This window comes from Salvia miltiorrhiza, chromosome 2 (assembly GCF_028751815.1).
Source record: "Salvia miltiorrhiza cultivar Shanhuang (shh) chromosome 2, IMPLAD_Smil_shh, whole genome shotgun sequence".
In the NCBI taxonomy this organism is placed as follows: Eukaryota; Viridiplantae; Streptophyta; class Magnoliopsida; order Lamiales; family Lamiaceae; genus Salvia; species Salvia miltiorrhiza.
The window spans coordinates 59,428,745-59,451,728 of NC_080388.1; the positions used below are offsets into that span (position 1 = coordinate 59,428,745).

Below are 22,984 nucleotides of genomic sequence, written 5' to 3' on the forward strand. Positions count from 1 at the left end.
GAGGACGGATGAAAATGATAAATTAAATAAACATTTTGTGAGAGTGGATGGTTGACTATATATATCAAATTTCATTCCTATTTCTAGGAACTACGAACCAACTCGTAATCCTTAAATCAAGCCGCTTACAGTGTCAAATGGTGCTAATATTTATATCCAAGGAGACGTTTATTAAGTGTGATATGATGGATCAATAAAACACGTAATTCAATATTGAAAGGATTGAGCGTGTCAATAAATTCAAAATTATTCCATTCATCAAAATAAATGACATTATTTTATGAATTATTTACGTTTAAATATACATATTTTTATTATTTTTTTGATTTTTTCTATTAACTTTTTTTTAATCTAAATATACGATTTAGTGCTCTTCTGAATTTTTTTTCCATGGTGAACAGTTCCAATCAAGTTGTAGCTAACTTGGCTTCTGCGTGATATATTATTATTATTATTATTATTATTTTTGACTTGAGGGAGTTGAAGAAGGGAAGCAGTGGGATTTGAACCCGGGACCTTACACATATAATTACACGAAGTTTTAACATCTCATTTTTCTCACGAACTTAATATTCTTATGATTTTTCTCATGAAATTTGTTTTTCAGATTTTGCAATTAATTTGTGTCGTAATTGGTTATGCTTAAAATGTTAGTTTCAATTTTTGTATTGCATCGAGAAATTGAAAAGCTTTAATATGATCTTTAAATAAAAAATTCTATCATGGCATGTTTTCCTCAACGAATTTGTTATTGATTAATTATGATTAAAATATTAATTTATTATTTTTTTTGTGGCGAGAAATTATAAAGCTTTAATATGATATTTTAATCTAAAAATTCTAGTTCTGAGTGAGAAAAAATAAATTTTGTGGAAAAAAAAGCATGAAATTTGCAGAAAAAACATAGAAAGTACTAAAAGCTCATGTATTTACACGCAAATGACTCAAAAAAATTAAGACTGTCGGCTGATAATCCCACGTTGGCAGCTCCGACGAACACGTCAACATCAATTTGAGGAAAAATAAGTTTCGTTTGAAAAAAATCAGACGAACACAAAATTTGAGTATTTCAATTCCAAAAATACTGAAAACTTGAATATTTACACGCAAATAACCTTATTTTATCTACCTATCCAATCACTTAGTAAACACCCCCTAAATGTTAGGATCATCCCACACTGCAACAGCATCACTCATCCATCCAACCCAAACACAAGACTCCACGTTACCCAACTTAATAACTAAATTCATATCGTATATTGTATTTCATGGATACGTACAAAAATTTCATGATTTGAGCATATGTCAACGTTGTTGAAAGAAATCATCATCAGAATTCCACTCATCGAGAATCTTATCACAAATGTACAAAGTTTGGGCACTATCCTAATCTTTCACTTGTTGTCTGCTAATAATTCACTTTAAACAAGTAAACTCCCTAAAGAAAAAATTAATGCCATTCAACTAAGAGGCTGACAGCCCATCTCCCACAAACAGTCCAATCACATCTCCCACAAGAGAGAGAGAGAGAGCCTCAACTTGAATTGAAAGTAGCCTTCATTTATATAATAGTATAACCTTCATTTGTAACAATGGCAGTGTAAAACAAATGTTTGCTAATTCTTGAAAATATTCAAGCATCTGTTGAAAAAAGGACCACTCACAAGATTTAGGCCACTCAAAATTCTTGAATACTAAATGCATCAAATCAGCCAGTTGTTCTGATAAAACCAAGCCATGTTTGCAATAATATGAAACATCAAACCATCTAAATCACCAAAACAGGGCAAATAATTGAGGCAAACTTAACAAGTAAAAATACCAAGAAAAAGAAGGTTATTACAAATGAGGGAAAGAGACACAAAAAGTGGCAGCTGGGACTAATTTTGCAAAAGGATACATCAACTTTCTAACAATGATGCAAAAAGATTCTTCACAATCTAATAATACTTGATTGTAGGTGAATAATTGAATCTTTAACAGGAATCATCTCTCTCCAATTTCTAACTTAATGTGGGACCAGATTATGTTTTACGACCTGAAGCCAGACTATTATATGTATGACTACTTGGGAGCTCTCCACACAAAAAAAATGTTTTTCAGTATGAGTATATCAATATAAGACCCAAACACATATCTCAAACTCTTTGCTAGTACCAAAATTTTTTGAGGGGGAGAACTTACAATAATATTTACATCGAGTGAGAGCTTTTGCTGGTCCTTCAGCTTCAAAACTGCATGGCAAACATGATGTCTGTGCTTAGACTTCTTCCACTCCTGACATTTCTGTTTCTTTGCCAGTCATTTGTTGATGCAGAGATTTTGCATCAGCAGATGAAGAAGACGTTCATAGTTCACATGGACAAGTCGAACGTGCCAGAAAGCTTCGACAATCACCTGCAGTGGTATGACTCTTCTTTGAAGTCAGTATCACAAACTGCCAACAAGCTCTACACATACAACAACGTTGTCCATGGATATTCAGCGCGCCTAACAGTTGAGGAAGCTCAGTTGCTTGAAGCGCAACCAGGAGTCCTCTTGGTTCAAGAGGATAAGAAATATGAAATCCACACCACCAGATCACCTGAGTTCCTTGGAATCCTCAACAGTGATGCATCCTTACATGAGTCTGGCACACCAAGTGACGTGATCATAGGTGTGTTAGACACTGGGGTTTGGCCCGAATCAAGTAGCTACGATGATAAGGAAGTAGGCCCACTCCCTCCTGGCTGGAAGGGAGCGTGTGAAGCAAGCAAAACCTTCAGCTCATCAAGCTGCAATCGCAAACTGATTGGCGCAAGGTTCTTCTCACAAGGTTATGAAGCAGCATATGGGCCAGTTGATGAGACTGTAGAATCCAGGTCCCCGAGGGATGACGACGGCCATGGAACACACACATCAACCACAGCAGCTGGATCGCCTGTGGTTGGAGCAAGCCTCTTTGGTTATGCTGCAGGCACAGCACGCGGGATGGCCAGACACGCCAGAGTGGCAGCATACAAAGTATGCTGGCAGGGAGGATGTCTCAGCAGCGACATACTAATGGCGATGGAAAAGGCAATTGAAGATGGCGTGCACATTCTATCCTTGTCACTGGGTGGATCAGCCAATGATTACTTCCAAGATGCTGTTGCAATCGGAGCGTTTGCAGCAACGTCTAAAGGGATTCTTGTTTCATGCTCAGCTGGGAATGGAGGCCCAAGTCCGGGTAGCTTATCTAATGTCGCGCCATGGATAACTACAGTGGGGGCTGGTACAATGGATCGACAATTCCCATCATATATTACCCTTGGAAATGGTAAAAAACTAACTGGGGAATCACTTTACAATGGAAAACCCTTACCTGGGTCCTTAATCCCATTGGTTTATGCTGGCAATATCAGTAGAGCATCCAATGGTAATCTATGCATGAAAGGAGGCTTAATCTCAGAAAAAGCCAAGGGGAAGATTGTGGTGTGCGACCGAGGGCTGAATCCAAGGGCACAAAAAGGTCTGGCAGTCAGAGAGGCAGGTGGGATTGGAATGATTCTAGCAAACACGGATACCTTCGGAGAAGAGCTGGTTGCCGACGCCCATTTTATACCTACAGCAGCTGTAGGTCAGGCTCCAGGCGAGGAGATAAAGAAGTACACCTTTTCAGACCCTAATCCAAGTGCCATAGTTACATCTGGACGCACCCAGCTCGGAGTCCAGCCATCACCTGTTGTAGCAGCATTTAGTTCAAGAGGTCCAAATCTAATCACACCTGATATACTCAAACCTGATTTGATAGCCCCAGGTGTGAACATACTTGCTGGTTGGACGGGAAAGGTTGGTCCTACAGGATTGCCTGAAGACACCCGGCATGTGGACTTCAACATAGTTTCTGGCACGTCCATGTCCTGCCCTCACATAAGTGGATTAGCAGCACTTGTTAAGGCCGCCCATCCAGAATGGAGCCCTGCAGCTATAAGGTCAGCACTGATGACAACAGCTTATAGTAAATACAAGAATGGAGAAAGAATTAAAGATATTGCAACTGGAAAGCCATCCACACCATTTGATTATGGTGCTGGACATGTGGACCCTTTATCAGCACTAGACCCTGGTCTAGTATATGATACAGCAACCAACAACTACATAGATTTCCTTTGTGCCATAGGATACAGTTCGAGTATGATAAAGCTCATCGCGAAGCAAGAGTATCAATGCAAGGCAGATGTGAATTACAGGGTAGCAGATCTTAACTACCCATCTTTTGCTGTTCCACTTGAGACCGCCTCAGGTCCACGTGGGGGTAGTAGCGCACCAACAGTTGTCAAATATACTAGGACCCTAACAAATGTGGGTGATCCAGCAACTTATAAGGTATCCATCTCTCAGGATAAAAATTCAGTCAAGATCCAGGTTCAGCCAGCAGTGCTCAGTTTCAGTACTCCAAACGAGAAGAGGACTTACACGGTGACATTCACTGCAACTTCAATGCCATCAGGCACAAGCAGCTTTGCTCATTTGGAATGGTCGGATGGGAAACATACTGTTGGTAGTCCAATTGTGTTTAGCTGGACATAGTAGTAATGTATATATGTCTAATGATTCTTGTATGTGAAATGAGAACTTTGTAAGAAAATTAAAAGTGATGAATGTAAAGCAATTAATAGCAATATTCTAAGAAAAAAAATCCTAGCTGGCTTTTAGATTTGATTCATTATGATATAAAATAATCTCTGGTTCTGCCTCAAAAAAAAAAAAAATAGCAACATTCTAAGAAAAAGTAGCAATCAATACTAGCCCAGCATTCATCCCTACATGTTTTGATTACTTTCTTTTGTTTACTTCAACCTTTTAAAGTTTTCTCCCCCATTCTCGAACAGGATTTGGTGGATAACATTCCTGAAGCTAATCAAAGTACTGAATATGAGCAAAAAATCCATAAAATTGCAGTTTCCTCTGCTTTCTTGTTTTTAGGATCCCTTGAATGCGTCCACCAACCATCAAATTTAAAAGCATAACTATAATTCTTTAAATATATCTTATATTTGCATTTCGTCAACACTTCATATGATGCAACGGTAATGGAACATGTAGAAAATCAGCATCCACCACTATAGGCATGTCGGTCTCCTCCTTTTAATAAATTAGGTGCATATTCAAAGGCTTGAGAGATAAGTGGTTTTACATTTCTTAACCCAAATGTTAAACCAAAAATAATGATCTGCAGCCTAGAAAACATAATTGCATATCTTACATTAAGGAATTTCATTTTTGTTTTCAACAAGTGTATACATTACAAGTTAAAATCAGTCAGATATGAAGCACCAATTGAAACAAGAGAGAACTTCATTATCAAAAGCCAGATGATAAGACTATAGTCCGAAACGAGTGAATAATAGTCTACATTCAAGCACAGTACAATGCATTCATAACCCAATAGGAGGAAGAGGAATGTGAAAAATTATCAATCAGAATCATCTAGAGACTGACAAACAGGGAGGGAATAAGTATCCAACTGCCAGTATTTGTGTTTCACACCCTCCCATGTTTCTTCTCCTAAACAATCCTTCACTGGTAAGGGTATCAACTGTGTAGAGTAACCCAACATCTCGAGTTCCAGCGAAACTAACTGACAGTAAACAACATGAAAGAAGGGATTACTACCACAAAGTCCATTGAAGAATGAATATATTCCCCCAGGCTTCAATAATTGCGGAAGATGCTGGTGAAACTCTCTCATATCTTCATAATATTCCCCATAAGTGTCAAAGAATATCCCTGGGATAAGATGGAACAGTTAACTGGAGGGATTGTTTACGCAAGCAGTACTAGATCTTCAATAGAAGATAGATATATAAAAATATAACATATAAAATTTTATTCTATCAGTTATATCACTAATCTATCTAAAGATAGACTTTAATCCGCATATATTACCATCATATAACTCCAGTTGAGAAAGGACATCTTGCCAGCGGCCAAAGATTATCTTCACATTCTCCTTCTCACTCCACCCAGTCTGAAGCATACGAGCGTATACCTCTGGGTGAGCTTCGACAATGGTGTGTGACATGGGTGAATATTGCTGTATGGCATTATCGACAAGACCCATGCCAAACCCAATGTTCAATATGTGGCCACCTCCCGAGCAAATAGCTTTAGCATGAGCTTCCATTAGTGGCCTTTCCCAGGCCATCATAATAGCCTTGCTTTCTGCATCCATTACTTTATCCTCACTAAATGTAACCCTCTCATCCAAATAATCCCCATTAGGATTTCCCTTTCCATTGTTTTTCCTTGCTATAGTTCCAAGAACCAATTCAGCTTGAATGCCTATAAATAATCAAATATGTCGCCATCAATTTAACAAAGTCAAAAACAAAGAACAATGGAATTCTTTTATAAAAAGAAGAGCTTAAAGAAAAAGAATCAGATAGTAAATATACATAAATGGTTAGAGAGAAAAATAATAGATGAGTTAAGGTATAAAAGCTACTGTTGAAAATGAGCATTTTGATGGTGAACCAATATCATGAAAATAAACTACAACTCTGTGGGGGCAAGGAGCTTGCAGGTACACACGCGTATTGCATAATGAACTCTGTTTGCTCTTTCAAAAGGCAAGTTTCTCACAGATTTTTGTGCTTCATGACACATAGGTAAGGTGAGGAATTGTATTGCAGATAGACAAATCCAAGTGAAAATACAAGCACTATGTAGTGTTCATGTACCAATTGGCTACAAATTAACCTCCGAAAATCTAAATTTACGTTCTAAGCTATAAAGCACAGGGACGAATACGAATTACATAAATGATACGGTTATGTAAATAAACAGATTTTGAATCACCAAACACCCGGCAGCACAGCCATTGCAACCAGATTCCTCATTTAACAAACCAAATGTACACACGCACACTAGTAGGAGAAAATTAAGCAGGAAGAGACGGACCAGCATTGAGGAGGATGTCGAAGGCGGATTGATGGCCATTTTCCATGGCAAAGTCTCCGGCGGAGATATTTGAAGGAGATAGAGCGTTCCACGGGGCACCTGCGTCGAGGAGTGCTTTGACCACCTCCGAGCAGCCATTTCTGGCGGCGTGCATAAGCGGCGTAAGGCCTTCAGCGTCGAAGTAGGTGACATCAGCTCCGGCTGCAATCAGAGAATTTACTTGCTCGAGCACACCGTTTCGCGCGGCCTCGCAGAGTGATTCTTCTTGGTTCTTCGCCATGACCACGCCGCCTTAAACCCTATCGTCCGACGGCAGTTTCAGGAGGAGGGTTTTGATACTTGCGCCACTAACTATTCCAAATTAAAAATAATAGGAGTAATATAACAACAGTAATATTGTCTTCAAAAAAAAAATATAACAGTAATAAGAGTGATTTAGCATTCACACCCCCTCTCTCAAAATTTTACTCCTAAAAATACTACTAAAGTCTTTACTAAATTATTTTTAACCCCTATTTTACAATTGCACACAGCAGTTCTCCTATTTTTTATTATCTATTTTATAAATTTAGGATTAGATTTAAAAGGGATGTAAATTTAGGATTAAATTTGAGGGAGTGTAAATTTTTTTATGGGCCCAACTTAATATAGGTGATCTGTTGGATGATCATTTTATCTCACTTTTTATTATTTTAGCTCAAATTTAAAGTTAGGATTACTTTTAAGAGATCTAATGTGGATGCTATTAGCGTGAAATATGTACTTGTCCATGTACTATATTATCAAGTTTAAAATTGAATGATAATTATAAATTGAAAGTTTATTTATAAATTATATATATATATATATGTATATATATTTCTTATCTTCTTATGTTTTTATTTTATTTTCTTCTGAAATTATGAAATTCAACTAATTATAGAATATTTAATATGCATATCAAATTAAAGATTATGATAAAGCTTTAATTTGATATTGATGAGGAATAATATATGCGGAGCAGAGGAAACATCTTTATCAGAGGAATGGACCTCACCAAAGGAGCAGATATGTCAGGGAAATCATTCCCGATCAGAGAAATGACTCTTGCCAGAGAAGTCATTTACACCAGAGAAGTCACGTATGCCAGAGAAGTCGCTGAAGAGCAGAGGAACCGCCCGCCTGGGGGGCAAAATTACCACTATGCCCTTGACCACGCGGGAAGCATGCTTCGAAGGCGAAATCACTATTTTACCCTTAGCATGTAGTCTATAAATAGTCGCACATACACACTTTGTAATCTTATGCTTTCAATACTTTTACTACTGCAACAATCTCCCCTCGTGCTCTCAGCGATCTAGCAATCTTCTCTCACTTTTACAATCGATCTCTAGGTAAAATCCACAATTCACCGATAATTCACCAAACAAACGATCATCGTTCATTTATGCTTTACCAGATATATTTTTTTATATATTTAATTTAAAATGTAAAAGTTATATTTATTTAAACATTAAAATTTTTAAATAAATTTTATCCTCTTTCATTCTTTTTTGAATAATTTTTTTAAAAAAATATACATATTTTTTTTATTTTTTCATAATATCATCGTTGTTTTTTAATTCCATCAAATAATTACCATATTTCTATATTTCCGTCGTGTTATGAAGAAGTCCAAATTATTATTATTATTATGCTCATGTAACATTATTACTTATTTTAATTTTTAAGAATAATTTAGCGATTTATTATATAAAATTTATTTAGCGTTAGGAGGTTAATATCCAAGACCCGAGGTCCTGGGTTCGAGTCCTCCGTCGTGCGGTCTTTAAAAAAAATTAAAATTATAACCATCTATTTTGATACATTATTATTTAAATTCATTACGTTCACCTGCTTCACATACTATCAGAATTAGTAAGAATCAATTATTCTCAATTTCTCATCTACAGTTAGTATAAACGAAATAAAAAATACAAGATGATCAATGCATTATGATCTTTTAGTAAAACACTAAAACTCTCCCAATAATATGTTGTGTTGAAGGAGAAGCTGAGTTTGTGACAGCAACAAAATGACCCGACAATATAATTTTTAAATAAAAAATGCACAATTTTTTTGACCGCTTACCACAATGTGAGCCAGCCACCAAGAACCGAAAATGACACCGTTGCCTTCAGATAATTGCAAAAGAAAGATCGTCTTTTCCCGCAGTTGCAGCTCCACGATACCACAATTGATCCACCAAATCCACAAAAAAAGACCGCCGTTTTTTACGATTCCGTTGTCTCTTTCAATTATTCCTTGATTTTTTGAACATTTTTGTCCGTTTGATTTCTAGAGATACACAGATTGATCAGCGCCACCTAGGGTTTTGCTGTTCTTGTTCTCTAGGCATTTTCATTTTGATTTTTGGCCCCAATTTGTAGATTTAATTTAAGGGCTCGTATTTTGGGGGGAGAAATGACATCAACGTTTGATAGATGGGAAAAAGATCCGTTTTTCTCTGCTGCGGAGGACGTTCAGGAATCTTCCGACAGGTGCTTTCAACAACTTACCCATTTTTCACGCAGTTTTTAAATGAATGATTTTATCTGTGGATTTCTTGTATTGTTTTGTAGTGGGAAATTTGTTAATTGAACAATCATTCTGTCGATGTAACTGATGGGATTTATCTAATTCATTGTGAAGGATGGAATCAACATATAGAACATGGATTCATGCGATCAAGGAGCCCTCCGGTTCTTGGAATTTGGATGAGCTTCGGAGAGATCTTCAAACAACCCTTGGCACAACCAAGTGGCAGGTTATTTGCTTATGTTTTATGTTATACTCATGTATTGATTCATCTGTGTGATCTTATGTTATATAGCCTTAGGTTTTTCGTTGTGTGAGTTTATGTATTGTGAAATTGTTTGGGATGCTATGCTTAACTGAAAGGTTGTGGGTGTGATGCATTGCAGTTGGAAGAATTTGGACGTGCTGTAAGATCGAGTTACCCAAATAGTGGATCAGCTGATGATGCAAAGGATAGGCATCGGGATTTCATTGTTGCAATAGAGAATCAAGTAAAAAAAGTTGAAACCTCTTTGAAAGAATCGACAGTACGACAAGGCAAGCCACCATTGCCTTGGGTGCGGTTGGATGAAGGAGAACGAAATGAGCTTGCATTGTTTCTTTCAGGACAATCATTATCTTCCCCAAATAAACTCTTTGGAAAGCATCAGCAGGGGCAGGAAAATTCGCTAGAGGGTGATCAACAAGTGAATAATGAGTGTTCGAGGAGTTCATCTCATTTGGTTGAATTGGCTCAAGTAGAGGGCAAGGGGGACAAGTTTTCAGGTCATCGGAGGACAGCTAGTGCAAGTGCAGACATTGGCTCATGGAAGATTGCTGTAGCTGATGATGTTCTACACGATTCATCTAGTGCAAAGCCTGATCGTCCCCCACGAAAGATACCTAGTTTTTCAGGATTCTTAAATAGCATGGAATCGTCCATGTCGCAATTGAAGTGGTCAAAGAACGGTTACAAGAAACTAAAGCCTACAGATGGGCCTCAGGATGCTGGTGCTACATTACCTAGAGCCCAGATTTTGACTAGAGTTAGTAGTCAATTTTCCTTGATTATTTCTACTGTTATCTTCTAAGCTTGTTATATTGTTATGTAGTTGAGTTGCTAATTTGATCATAATTTTTTTGTACATGAAGGGCATTAATACGTGCTATGAGAAGAGTAAAAGTTGCCTTGAAGGCTGTGATGATTATGAAAAACAATGGTATGGTTGGTATGGTAGTATCCAGAGACAGCTTCAGAGATCCCAATATCACGTGCAATATAGTCGGCCTGTCCAATTTGTTTTCTCCGTCATTCTCATACTCTGCCTACTCGGTGAGCCTGCTGATTTTCTATTTGCTATATGGTAACTGTTTCATTTCTTGTAGTGATTCAGATTCGACTGCATTTGCAATTTGATATGGTTTTTTAAACTTCTTATTGTTACAATTGATCCTTCTCCTTGAGTTATAGGCTATATACAATAATAGTACCACTCTAGATTATTTTTCCCTCTCCACTTTCCTGTAAAGTGTATAATGAGATTATTCATACTTGTCACATTAAAATTTTACGGTAACTTTGTCAATTTTTTTCCTAATCTTACACGTGTCATAGCTCCTTAGTAAATGATAAACATATTTGGTATGAACTACAATATCAAATGTTCCAATGGTTTTGCCTTATATACAACCCCATCAGTTATTGCATCCATTTTCCTTCAGGGTAGGAACTTTCGTAATTTTGTATCATACTTTGCACTTTTTCCCTTATGGGTTAATTTCCCGTAAATAGTAAATACACGAAGTATACCCAAATTTTCGTTTTTAACCAACATTATTTTTTTTGGTCAATCAATACATGAATTTTCAACATTTTGGAATTTGGCCCAAATTAAAATTCTGGCAGCAATTAATTCTACATGGATGCCGGAATTTTCTTACAAGGCATTTCAACCGATAATTAAAATGTTTTGTTTCATAAAACATAAGAGTGTGGTACCTTCTTTAGAGCATGTTGTGGCCTAGAGGCAAATGTTTTTGGTGCTACCAATTTGATTTCAATTATTGTTCTGTTTATGTCAAAATAAAATAGTGAAAGGATTACATGCATCATGCACCAAAGAAATTAAAAAAATGAAATCTAGGCATTTGTAACTTACGGAACTTATTTAACCTATTAAAAATCTATTGATGAACATGAAATTCATGATTATCTCTCATGACACTTCTTTTCTTGAATATTTCAAAAATAAATGCAGTGTATTCTGGGAATCACAGAACTAAATCCATGCAAATATTGCATATATAGAATCAAGAGCTTGTTGCAAAACCCATACGGCCATACATGAATACTGAAACTGTTGATGTGAATATGATATACATGTGAAAGTGTTTGCCTCTACTGTTTAATATATATGGTCTATTCTGTCTGTAACTCTGCGATTGTACTGTAATAGAAACTATTAGAGATGAAGCTTCAGTTGTCTCGATATACTTATTATATTGTTTTGTCTGCAGTCTTATTGGCGTTGCGTGCAATCTGAGGGGGAGAGCTTCGTTTCTCCATTCTAATTCAGGATTCATCTGTTGTAAAATCAGATAGTTGGGGGATTGCTTTACCATGCCCTAAACAGATGATACACAGCATTCATTGAACTATTTTGATGAGAACTGTAATTTAGCATTCATGATTATGCCAGAGCTGCTTTGGCAACATCACAACTACCCGTTTTTGTTTCTTCTGGGCGATGAGGCTTGTTGTAATGTTGTATTTTTGGAGCTGCTGTTGTAGTATCGATCTTTCCACTTCAGAAACTTAAATGTCATAGTCGCTTCTGTTGTATCATTGGTTTCATGTATCGAAGGCAACTTGTATATAAATTTTCGTGACTTGTGTATATTGATTTCCGTTTGAACTAGGAAAGGCCAATATTGTGTAGTTATCTCATGGTTTTTATATGGTACGATATAATTTCAGAGTTACTCTCTTATGTGCTGCAGGCTTTGCAACTACAGGTCCATTTATGATTCATCAATCACACTAAAAAATTTGATGCCAATTTCCTCTTTTGATGCCTCTAAAAAATTTGTCCCAATCCCCTTACTTATTACTTTAATTACAATTCTTTGAACACTATTTTTTATACATAATTCCACCATCAAATAACTTTTTACCAGTTTTTATTAAAACTTGTGTCGTTCTCCTTGGGGCAAACTTTTGAGGGATAGAGTTAGCATCTACAACACCTTACATCTCTTAACGTCAACAATCAAAGATTAAAAGTGAAATACAAAATGATAGATAAACAGTCTGCGATACGGAATGCTTTCTATGCCAAGCATACGAGGAAAATGACATAAGAAATCAAACTATTCATTATATTTCCAAACTACAAAAGCTTTCGGCATTTCATTGAGAAAGATATATTTCAGTGACAACCCTACTTTTTCTACTTGTTCTTTGACAAGTTTTTGGCATCTTTTTCTTCACTAGGTTTATTGGCAAATTCGACGCCTTGGAATGTTAATCCAGGACTATAGTACCGACTGCCATAAGCCGCGCCAAATCCCCATCCGAGCCCCAACCCGACACCGCAGCCACCACCTTCAGATCAAACAATGAATGCGTTAGTGTAGAGATAATTAGAAGAAACAATTGCAGAGTACAAACATATTATTGCAAGATTCTACCTACACCAAGTCCAAAGAGGTTCAAGGGTGCACCTGAAATAAAGAGCAACGTAAGTTCAAGAAATAATTTCTTTCTTGATGCATGACCAGTGCAGAATGTAACCATGGCCAAGTCCAATATATGGTAGTATAAGATAATAGACCATTCTATGACAATGTAGCCTGGAAAAACGAAGATCACGGTATACGTACAAACTTAGGGAAGCGATTCACGAACTATCGTTTAACACTGCCGTAGTCAAATACTCCCTCTGTCCGTACAAGCTATCACAGTGTCCATACAAGATTTCAGATTAACAAAGCATGGCAATGGTTTGATAAGTCATAGTCAAATGCTCCCTCTGTTCTATTATAAGTGGCTCAAAACTTTTGGGCACGGAAACTAAAGAGAAAGTGTAAATTGGTTAAAAGTAGTAGGGCCCACACTTTTTCAAGAGTTAAATTTTTTCCATTTGTGGTCCGAGCCACTTATAGTGGAACATCTCAAAATTGAATACATGTCACTTTTATTGAGATGGAGGGAGTATTTGTTTTAGGTAATTTGATCACTATACAGTAGAATTCCTATATGATTGGAAATTGCAATCTGACTAAGCATTTGGGTTATGTTTGAAACTACCCACCATGAGTGACACAGATGCTATGAATCAAGTTTCGATAAAGATGGAGAGACGAGCAACAAAAGTGACCCTATATACAATCATCTCAACATGCAGGTCAAGTAAATGATAAACAGTGGTCTAAAAATTCCACTGGGGTGCTACACCTATTATATTCTATGAGAGGTTTATCCTAATTCTTTGGTCCAAATAACAACACCAACTCCCTAGTAAGTTGGAAAAGTAACAGACCACATACAATTACTACCTTAATGTGCAGCTATTCAAATCCTTCCAGTTCTTCATATTGTGCTACATACCGAATAGAATGGTCACATGGAAGTAATGCTGCATCTTCTTCACTATGCTGAATGTGGAAGCAGGTGCACAATTCATGAAGCAGAACTAACTATCAACAAAAGCTATACTTCTTGTTTAGTAATTTAAATGCACGAAAAATCTAAACTTGACTAGCCACTGACAAATGCAGCCAGCATCATAACAAGTTGGATGCATACTGAAATTAAGATCACCTTAATATATTACATCAATATTGTAACCTATATCCTCTCATTGGCAAAAGGCCAACTCAAGTATGATACATTGTCATATATTGCAATAAACCACACATTGACAATGAATAATAGCGAGACGTATTTAGATACATAGACACATATACTCAATTCATATGCTCATCCATTTTATTGGTTTGTCCAACAAACAAGTCAAGAAGAAAACCATAACCATTAACCAAAATACAATCTTGGTATGGATTATACTCCAATTAAAATAATCCACCAAAATTCACATTTGCTACTAAATGAACAGAGGAGAATGCAGCTGGATAACAAAAAAAGCACTTGAAAAACCAGCTCCTAAGCAAATAAAAGACCATCAATAATCGTGATTGTATGAATCCAGAATCTTGTCCTTCCCCATTTTTCTCTGCTCAATTTTTGTTATCTACAGAAAAGCGAAGGTAGGCTTAACAGAATAATTTAGAGTAACAAACCTCCGAATCCCCACCCAACTCCAAAACCACAGCCAACTCCGAAACCTGAGACCAGTTCAAAATCCAGTTATCCAAAAAAAGAAGGAAGGACAGATTTTCAGTAAGCAAAAATCATGGAACAAATCGCAAAAATTGTTAATAGAATGACATAAAAGCTCACCAAAACCGACACCTCCTCCACTGAAATTTGTTAGCACCATTTTCCCCTTTCCGAAGCGAAAAGTGTGAATGTCAATCCCACTCCCGTTTCATTTCGTGATTCGGAGATGGGCCATGATTTCTATTATGAAGATTTTTGGGCTCGGAGATTTTTATGTGTCACAAACTTAAACTTTTGATGGGCTTTTCTTCAAAGTAATCCATGTATCCAACACCACATCATAAATTATACTCGCATTTAAAAATTAAACATTTTAAAATAAATTCATGTGTTTCAAGATAAGTAATTTTCGTTGGAAGGCTAAACAAGATAAATCTCAACACGCACACATTCTTGATCAGCATAATGGGTTTCGGCCTCTTTAATCTACTAGATTGGCCTGAGACAAAGATAGTAAATTACATAATCTGCACAAATGTTATTGCCATAGTGTGCATGATACTGCTTGACTTTTGCCTCTTAACATAGTAATAGTAGATTGGTCTAATGCAAAAATATTAAAATACATATTCTTGATATATATATATATATATATATATATATATATATATATATATATATAGGGTTGGGTTCCGGTGGATCCCTATGCTTATAATAGATCCGTAGATCCAAATCTAGACCACACATTTATGACATGTGGCGCATCAAGATGGTGACATGTGGCAAGACATTTCAAGGCAAAATCTGGAGAGGGGTAAAATTGGAATGTAATTTTCGAAATTAAAAAAAAAATTAGATTTTCTCAAAATAGGTATATTTTAGATGCATAAAGTTTCATACGAGAATGCATGAACTTTCATATAAAAATGCATAAATTTTCATATAAAAATGCATAAGATTTCACCCCACCCCAACCCCACCCCCCACACCCCTGAACCCCACCCCACCCCAGAACCCCACCCCCCAATTTTTTTTTTTTTTGAAAATCAGTTTAAAAAAAAAAAAATTGGGGGGGGGGGGGTGGGGGTGGGCCAGCAATCAGAAAATCAGTTTTTGAAAAAAAAAAAAAATTGGGGGTGGGGGGGTGGGGTGGCGAAACTACCAGATTTATTAAAATGAAATGCATTTTTTGTATAATTTAATGCATTTTTATGTGAAAACTTTATGCATTTTTGTTTGATTTTATATGCATGTGAAACATGCCTATTTTGGGGGGGGGGTGGTAATGGGGAGGGTTGGGGGGTGGTGTGGGCTGGATTGGGGGGTGGTATGGGGTGGGGTGGTGAAAATACCAAAACTGGAAAAATTAAATGCATTTTTCTGTTCAAAGTTATACATTTCATGTGAAAACTTTATGCATCTTTGTGTGAAACTATATGCATCTAAAATATATCTATTTTGAGAAAATCTAAAAAAAAATATATTTTTTTTAATTATTAAATCCGAAAATTACATTCCAATTTTACCCCTTCAAATTTTGCCTTGGAATGCTTGGAAGCTCCTTGCCACGTGTCACCATCTTGATGCGCCACATGTCATAAATGTGTGGTCAAAATTTGGATTTAGGGATCTATTATAAGCATTGGGATCTATATGATCCCATTCCTATATATATATATATATATATATATAGTGTAGTTGTTAGTGATTGATTTTTGAGTATCTGCAATATTAATATTGTGGAAAGTTAAACCCTTTTTCCGAAAAAAAATTTGGACATTCCGTATATTTAAGACATTTTTTTATTAAAAGACAAACATAATAGTAATAATAAACACTACAAGAAAAACGCTAATAGACAACGGACAAAACCCATTGTCTATTAGAAAATCAACTGTTGTAAATGAGAGTATTGTCTATTGGAGGGCGGTCATAGACAACGGATAGAAACACGTTGTCTATTCTCTGATAGACAACGATCGAAAAACCGTTGTCTATTCTTTGATAGACAACATTCAGTGAACCGTTGTCTATTCTCTGATAGATAACAGTTAGTAAACCCGTTGTCTATTCTTTTGTCTATATTACAATTTTTATTTTGTATTTATATTTAAAATTTCCTATTTTTTCGATCTGATATTTCATTAAATCTAAAAACATTATATAAAAAGCCAAAAATACATAAATTAATAATAATAATTTATACATTAGCATCAAACATCATCATTCTACATCCATTAGTATCAAACATCATCATCCTATATTACATTGAAACATAAGTATAACTTTTTTGATCAAATCTTTTTGCAATACTATCTGGAACTGTAGATCCTCCATGGGCAACTTTCTTGACCAGCTCCATGATTATACTATTATGAATATCTGCAAATTGAGAGCGGAAAAAATGAGACAAAAATCTTATATTCTAACATCTCAGTAGCTCCATGATTATACTATTATATTTTACTTATTTTAGGAAACTATATCATGGAACACCTTTCTTTATGTCATGGTACTGACTTCTTATTGTCTATGTACTAATTTCATCACAATGTATTAGATGACTGACAATAAAAAATATTAAATGACTGACAACACAACACATTATGAAGGATGGTGCAGTAAATTCATGCTTTCAGTAGTCATTGTTTCTCTACCTTCTAAGATGCTGCATGCAGCTATAACACCATTTAAACATGTTGACATGGCTAAACATGGTGGATGAGAAAAACAGGGATTAAAATAGGCTAAGAATATCAAATAAAAGAAGCAGCATCTCAGGCTTTTTAGGTAAAGGAATCATGCATCATCAAGAGCTTACACAATAATCTCAAGAAAGTTGTTATTTGTCACCCATCTCTCTAGACTCACTATGTCACAGCCCAAAACCGTTTACTACCTTTGCAAATTTTATTTGAAAATTTTTATATTTTCGAGATATAAAAAATATAAATCTATGAGTCGAGTTTGTGGAGAATTATCTAGTCGCGCCCCTAGCTAGATGTATGACTCTAAATTCTAGGTTATACCTATAGAAATAAAGTTTTATATTCCAAAAATATTTATATATAAATTTGGGCCTAAATAAATTTATTTACTTAAATATATTTATCATGGACATTATATTAATTTTGGATTAAGAATAAAATATTTTCATAAATTTTGTTAGTGTTGGGCTTATTGTTATTAATGTGCCAAATTCTTTTGCAATGATCCTAAAACAATTATTCAAGTTTCAACATTTATAGTTTATTAATGATTTCAAGAATTTGGATACCTTATTTTCGTATCTGCAAATTAACAATTTCTACTCTATTTATTTACATTTGTTTAAAGAAGTCTCCAAGCCAGCCATTCCTATTTTTATTCTTATCAGATATCTAACCGCCCTAATTAGATAAATGACTTTGAACTATAGATTATATTTATAAAAAGATACAAATTTATATTATCAAATATTTTTAATAAATATGTTGGGCCATAGTTTTTATTCTTTTTCTATGATAATTGGGTTAAAATTTTATTATTTGAAAGCCCATTTATCATCTTTAAAGCCCAATTATTATTATAAGTCCATATGTCTTTCTTTAATTAAAATGAGATGTTACGTGGTTCAGTTTTTACTTAGCCAAATATTCTGATTTAATCTCCTTCAGCCACCTAATTTTATTCAGCCACGTATCACTCACTGCTATCACATTTAAATTCACCCAAATAACCTGCTAGGTTTCATTTCATCAAAATTTTCCAGAGCACAAATTTCATTCAAGTTAACAGACTTCTCATTTCTGATATTTCCTTCACAAAACTTCAGCTGGTAATTTTATTGTTTCTGTGAGATTTCATGTTTTAATTCATCACAGCAAATTACTACGTTTTTCTTTCATTCTCATTTATTTTGTGAAACAACAAGCCCATTTATTTATCATACATTACAAGCCCATATATATATTATTAACGTGTAAATAAATTTGTTACGAAAATGACTTCAGCTACATATCCACATTTACTCAGCTTCAGCCATATATCACTGTAGTACCTTTCAGTCAGATTTGATCAAAACTACAGCAAAACTTTGATTTCAAAACTTTGATTTCAAAAGCAGCATACAGCAGCAAATTTTGAAGCAGCAAACTTTGAAGCAACAAAGTTTGATTGATCTCTTTTCACACTTTCACACGTTCTATGTCAAATATTTCAATCTATTTAAACATCAATGTATCATTCTCAAATTCACAAATCAACAAAAATTCACTCAAATATTTCCAATTCGCAGCAACTGATTTACTTCACTCATTCAAGCTGGTAATTTTAATAACTTTTGAAAAGTTATTTCATTTCAAGCATATCAACAATTTTCTGCATTTTCGCCAAAACCAAGGCTAAACATCAAAAAACTTTGTTTTCAAAATCCAATCATGCATACATCTATTTTTCTGTAATTTATATATATTGCTAAATACCTGAAAAAGAAAATAGAATAAATCTTATATATTACATGGGAAATAGAGATAGAAGAAGTGGAAGAGGGATGGTGGCTTAGAAACAAGGGGGCGGTTGAGCAGCAGTATTGCTAGCGCTGCACGTCGGCCGGCGGAAGGAGACAGGGGCGGCGGCGCTGTGGTCTCGACCGCTGCCGTGCCTTGCTGGTCGAGACAGAGGGAGCAGGAGGCGGCGATGGCAGCCCCGCTGCTGCTGTCGGCCAGGAGGTGAAGGAGATGAGGGAGGCGGTGGCTAGGCGGCGCTGCTGTCGACGTGGGAACGACGATGGCGGCTGCTGCTACCGGCCGAAGGAAAGAGGGGGGGCTGTAGACACGGGGGTGAGGTCGTTGGAGAGAGACGACGAAGAGAGGGAGAGTGAGGGCGAGAAGTGTGGGGTGAGATGGAGATAGAAAGAAGAGGGAGAGGAGCCAGGACAGCCGACTCCGGCGACGGCGATGCCGTCCGGTGGCGGCGGCAGGAGGAGGGCCGAGAAGAGGAGATGGAGGAGAGAGCGGCAGAGAGAGAGTGAGGAAATGGGAGCTACGCTGCGTATGTGTGTGGTGTGAATATAAATTAGGGTGAATGGAAGGGAAATGGGCTTGGGCTGGCTAATGGGCTCAATTTATTTAAGATAGTTGGGCTCAGTTTAATTAGTAATTGGGCTCATAGTTTAATTTTCATGGTCTTGCATTTTGCATTATTTTTCAAAGGATGTTTTAATAATATATTTAGACTTGAATTATTAATTTAAACTTAGTTTTTAACTAAATTTTGAGCCCAAATCTTTTTATAAGAAAATATATTTTATTACTTAAATTTATTATTTTTATATGATCCAATAATCTAAATTATTTTAAAGTTCAAATAGGCCCTTATATGTTATTATTTGAATTTATCTGACTAGGTGCGGCGCGACTAGGATATGAATTTTAATTGTATTACTCAAGTTAGCATTCAAGTTGAAGTTCAAGTTCAAGTTAAAGTTACAGGTGTGGGATTTATTTCAGTACATGCACGTGGTTAATATTTGTCCATTTTAATATTATGTGTTTACCGTATGTGTTGTAAAAATATTTATCGCTAGGGGCCAGCATAATTGGTCCAGGACTTCACCGTCCTTGGTATGCCACAATGCGATTTCATGTTACAGGGTTGCAACCATTATATTGTCGCCAGGGGCCCACATATAGGGTCCGGGACATTAAAGTCCTTGGATTGCCACAGTGCGTATGGAAGTTATGTTACGTTATGACAATATGTGTTACCATTTTATTAACATGGACAATTATTGCATGTTCCCACACTGAGTGTACCCTGTATGCTCATCCCATATTCAACAGTTTCAGGTGATTGATATCGGAGGCGCGTGGAGAGTCGAATGGGCGCGTCGAATCTATTTAAAGATAAATGTTTCCTAAAACATATTATGTTATTTCATGTGATATCTCTTGATTATGTAAACTCTGAAATTCTATACTATTTGAGATTTGTGTGTGATTTGTTTGAATAAATGTTATTATATTATTTTAATGTCATGACTTGTTTAATTTATATTTAAATTCATTTCAAATATTTATTTAAGAATTTATATCTTTACGAAAATATATACATGGATACATACATAATTTTTAATCATATAAAGATTTTATTTTGTTATATTTTCCGCTGCTAAAAAGATATTATTTTATATTTAGAGTTTTTCCTTAGTAAAAGTTTTATTAATTAGTTAATTATTTTTCTGACATCTTCATGTCGTGCTTTGAAAATAAAGTTGTTAAATTTATGAATTTAAAATCAAGTTTTATATTTGAATACATTATTGAAAATTTTTGATATCTTATAAATCGTTTTAAAGGTGCTTTAAAAACCAATTTTATTTAAAGATTTCTTTTTCTTAAAATTATTTTCAAAAATATTTATTTTAAAAGTGAGTTTAAATTATTTTAAAAGACTTCCGCATTAAATATTTATTTAAATTTTATATTTAACTCCTTAATTAGATTAGGGTGTTACACACTATAAGATGTATATACTCAAAATCGAGCCAGAGTTGCCCCTTATGCAATATCCTATTAAAATGGTTCAGAAACGTTAGCTTTTCCAACCCAAAAAGCCTAATTGCCTTTATGCAGCCAAATCCCCATAAATGTTCATCACCCATTTCCTATGACTAACATTTCACACATGTATCATACATATAGAACATATAGAACTGGATAAGTAAGTTCGACTTTCCAGCTATAAACACACAAAGGCTATTGAATCATAAACCTTCTTCGTACAAAACTTTCACATATACGTATACCAGAGACTGCATAATGTAGCATAACTGACAGTATAACTAAAAATAAAATAAAAAGGCTCATAAATTCAGCAAATCAACATCAGATTCAAGAGAATCCTGCAGTACAAAAAGCGAGCTGTAAAAACAGAACACTGTGATGTGCAAGGCACACTAACTAAGCAACTTGAAACTAAAAGTTAGGGCTTGAGACACATTAGTCAATTTTCCAAAAAATACAAACAATAAACAAGGATACATGAAGTGACTTATCGTTGTACAAAACCACCCTTATCCGTATGTACAATTCTACATACCAGCAATATGGTATTGGCTAAGGCTAACCTATCAATTTGTTAAATTAGGGCCATTCTACTATCCAAAGTCGAAGCCAGTGTATATGGATCATAGTTTACCTTTCTAATGTATCACTATGACTCCTTCCAAGGAATTAGTGAAGGATATTGATTCTAAGACTCATACCTGTGGAACTCAATGTAGCGAGTGAAACAATGCCGTGTTTGGTTGGTCGTCCGGAACCCAAAACCAGCAGGTGCCAAATTCAATCTGACAAAATCAATTCAAACACTAAAATTTTGCAAAAAGTCGAAAGACTACATCTCTATCACCAAATAGAAAATGGGGAGAAAAAGCGCAGATGTGAAACAATAAAGTTATTCTTATTAACCCTAAATAATAATCGAATTAAAAATCAATCTAGATGAAATTGTTCATCAGAAACGTGGATTACTAATCGAACAAGGATAGAGAGGTACAAACCCACCATCGCCTGAAGTGGTGCCGCCTATAATCGATAGAGCCGCCGTGGGGTGGCGCCGAAAATCGCATCGCCGCTGTGCCTTAGCACCTGAACTCTCGCCGCCGCCATGCCCTAGCGCCTGAACTCGAGCCGCCGCCGTGGAGTTACTGCCCTAGCGCCGGTGAGGATGGTTTTCCTAGCACCTTGTGAGGCGACGGTGGCTGGGGCTTCGACGCTGATGGGTGGCGTGGGGAAGGAGGCTGGGAACTTAGGCGAAAAGAATAGAACGAAATTACGACTTAGAAACTTCAACCACCCACTGAACGGCGGATCTGGCGCGAGCAACGGAGGATGGGGTCGGACGGCGGTGGGTGGCGTGGGGCGACGGTGGCTGGAGCTTCGATGCTGATGGTGGCGTGGGGAAGGAAGGAAGCTGGGAGCTTAGGCGAAAAAGAGATAATGAAATTAGGGCTTAGAAATTAATTTTCAAAAAATTTAAACAGACATTACACAACTTAAAAACATTACGTTGTCTATTATGATAATAGACAACGACGTACAGAAATGCGTTGTCTAATTCAGGCGGTCATAAACAACGAACCTAAAAGCCGTTGTCTATTCTCTAATAGACAACGGCTTTTAGGACCGTTGTCTATGACCG

General features: G+C 36.0%; 4 protein-coding genes and 1 long non-coding RNA gene across 5 annotated transcripts; 3 read left to right on the plus strand and 2 right to left on the minus strand.

The window, feature by feature from the left end:
* The first annotated feature begins 1,874 nt into the window (after nt 1–1,874).
* LOC131010681 (subtilisin-like protease SBT1.7) lies at nt 1,875–4,795 on the plus strand. The gene has a single exon (XM_057938339.1). The coding sequence runs from the start codon at nt 2,239–2,241 to the stop codon at nt 4,549–4,551; it is 2,313 nt and encodes a 770-aa protein (XP_057794322.1). The 5' UTR covers nt 1,875–2,238; the 3' UTR covers nt 4,552–4,795.
* Nucleotides 4,796–5,301: 506 nt separating this feature from the next.
* On the minus strand, nt 5,302–7,370 carry LOC131010696 (protein arginine N-methyltransferase 2-like). Its single transcript, XM_057938359.1, has 3 exons — nt 6,925–7,370; nt 5,911–6,306; nt 5,302–5,751 (listed from the first exon to the last, which is right to left on the minus strand). The coding sequence occupies exons 1-3, from the start codon at nt 7,202–7,204 to the stop codon at nt 5,438–5,440; spliced, it is 990 nt and encodes a 329-aa protein (XP_057794342.1). The 5' UTR covers nt 7,205–7,370; the 3' UTR covers nt 5,302–5,437.
* Nucleotides 7,371–8,940: 1,570 nt separating this feature from the next.
* Nucleotides 8,941–12,401, plus strand: LOC131010723 (uncharacterized). Its single transcript, XM_057938386.1, has 5 exons — nt 8,941–9,443; nt 9,595–9,709; nt 9,867–10,505; nt 10,612–10,792; nt 11,977–12,401. Exons 1-5 carry the CDS (start codon nt 9,367–9,369, stop codon nt 12,000–12,002), a joined length of 1,038 nt encoding a protein of 345 aa, XP_057794369.1. The 5' UTR covers nt 8,941–9,366; the 3' UTR covers nt 12,003–12,401.
* A 410-nt stretch (nt 12,402–12,811) lies between these two features.
* On the minus strand, nt 12,812–15,056 carry LOC131010724 (protein TRIGALACTOSYLDIACYLGLYCEROL 5, chloroplastic-like). Its single transcript, XM_057938387.1, has 4 exons — nt 14,921–15,056; nt 14,761–14,805; nt 13,150–13,182; nt 12,812–13,063 (listed from the first exon to the last, which is right to left on the minus strand). Exons 1-4 carry the CDS (start codon nt 14,958–14,960, stop codon nt 12,909–12,911), a joined length of 273 nt encoding a protein of 90 aa, XP_057794370.1. The 5' UTR covers nt 14,961–15,056; the 3' UTR covers nt 12,812–12,908.
* A 3,855-nt stretch (nt 15,057–18,911) lies between these two features.
* Nucleotides 18,912–20,812, plus strand: LOC131010725 (uncharacterized). The gene is made up of 2 exons (XR_009096644.1): nt 18,912–19,105; nt 20,187–20,812. It is a non-coding gene; the product is annotated as an uncharacterized LOC131010725 (long non-coding RNA).
* Nucleotides 20,813–22,984: the final 2,172 nt, after the last annotated feature.

Excerpts from the sequence above, each read along its gene's own strand:
- LOC131010723 (XM_057938386.1), top strand. The coding sequence starts at position 9,367 with ATGACATCAACGTTTGATAGATGGGAAAAAGATCCGTTTTTCTCTGCT. Across the intron at positions 9,444-9,594 it reads GTTCAGGAATCTTCCGACAG|GATGGAATCAACATATAGAA; the intron begins GTGCTTTCAACA and ends TTCATTGTGAAG. Across the intron at positions 10,506-10,611 it reads GAGCCCAGATTTTGACTAGA|GGCATTAATACGTGCTATGA; the intron begins GTTAGTAGTCAA and ends TTGTACATGAAG.
- LOC131010724 (XM_057938387.1), bottom strand. The coding sequence starts at position 14,960 with ATGGTGCTAACAAATTTCAGTGGAGGAGGTGTCGGTTTTG. Across the intron at positions 13,183-14,760 it reads AGTTGGGTGGGGATTCGGAG|GTGCACCCTTGAACCTCTTT; the intron begins GTTTGTTACTCT and ends TCTTTATTTCAG. Across the intron at positions 13,064-13,149 it reads CCTCTTTGGACTTGGTGTAG|GTGGTGGCTGCGGTGTCGGG; the intron begins GTAGAATCTTGC and ends TTTGATCTGAAG.
- LOC131010696 (XM_057938359.1), bottom strand. The coding sequence starts at position 7,204 with ATGGCGAAGAACCAAGAAGAATCACTCTGCGAGGCCGCGCGAAACGGT. Across the intron at positions 6,307-6,924 it reads CGACATCCTCCTCAATGCTG|GCATTCAAGCTGAATTGGTT; the intron begins GTCCGTCTCTTC and ends GATTATTTATAG. Across the intron at positions 5,752-5,910 it reads TCAACTGGAGTTATATGATG|GGATATTCTTTGACACTTAT; the intron begins GTAATATATGCG and ends ATCTTATCCCAG.
- LOC131010681 (XM_057938339.1), top strand. The coding sequence starts at position 2,239 with ATGGCAAACATGATGTCTGTGCTTAGACTTCTTCCACTCCTGACATTT.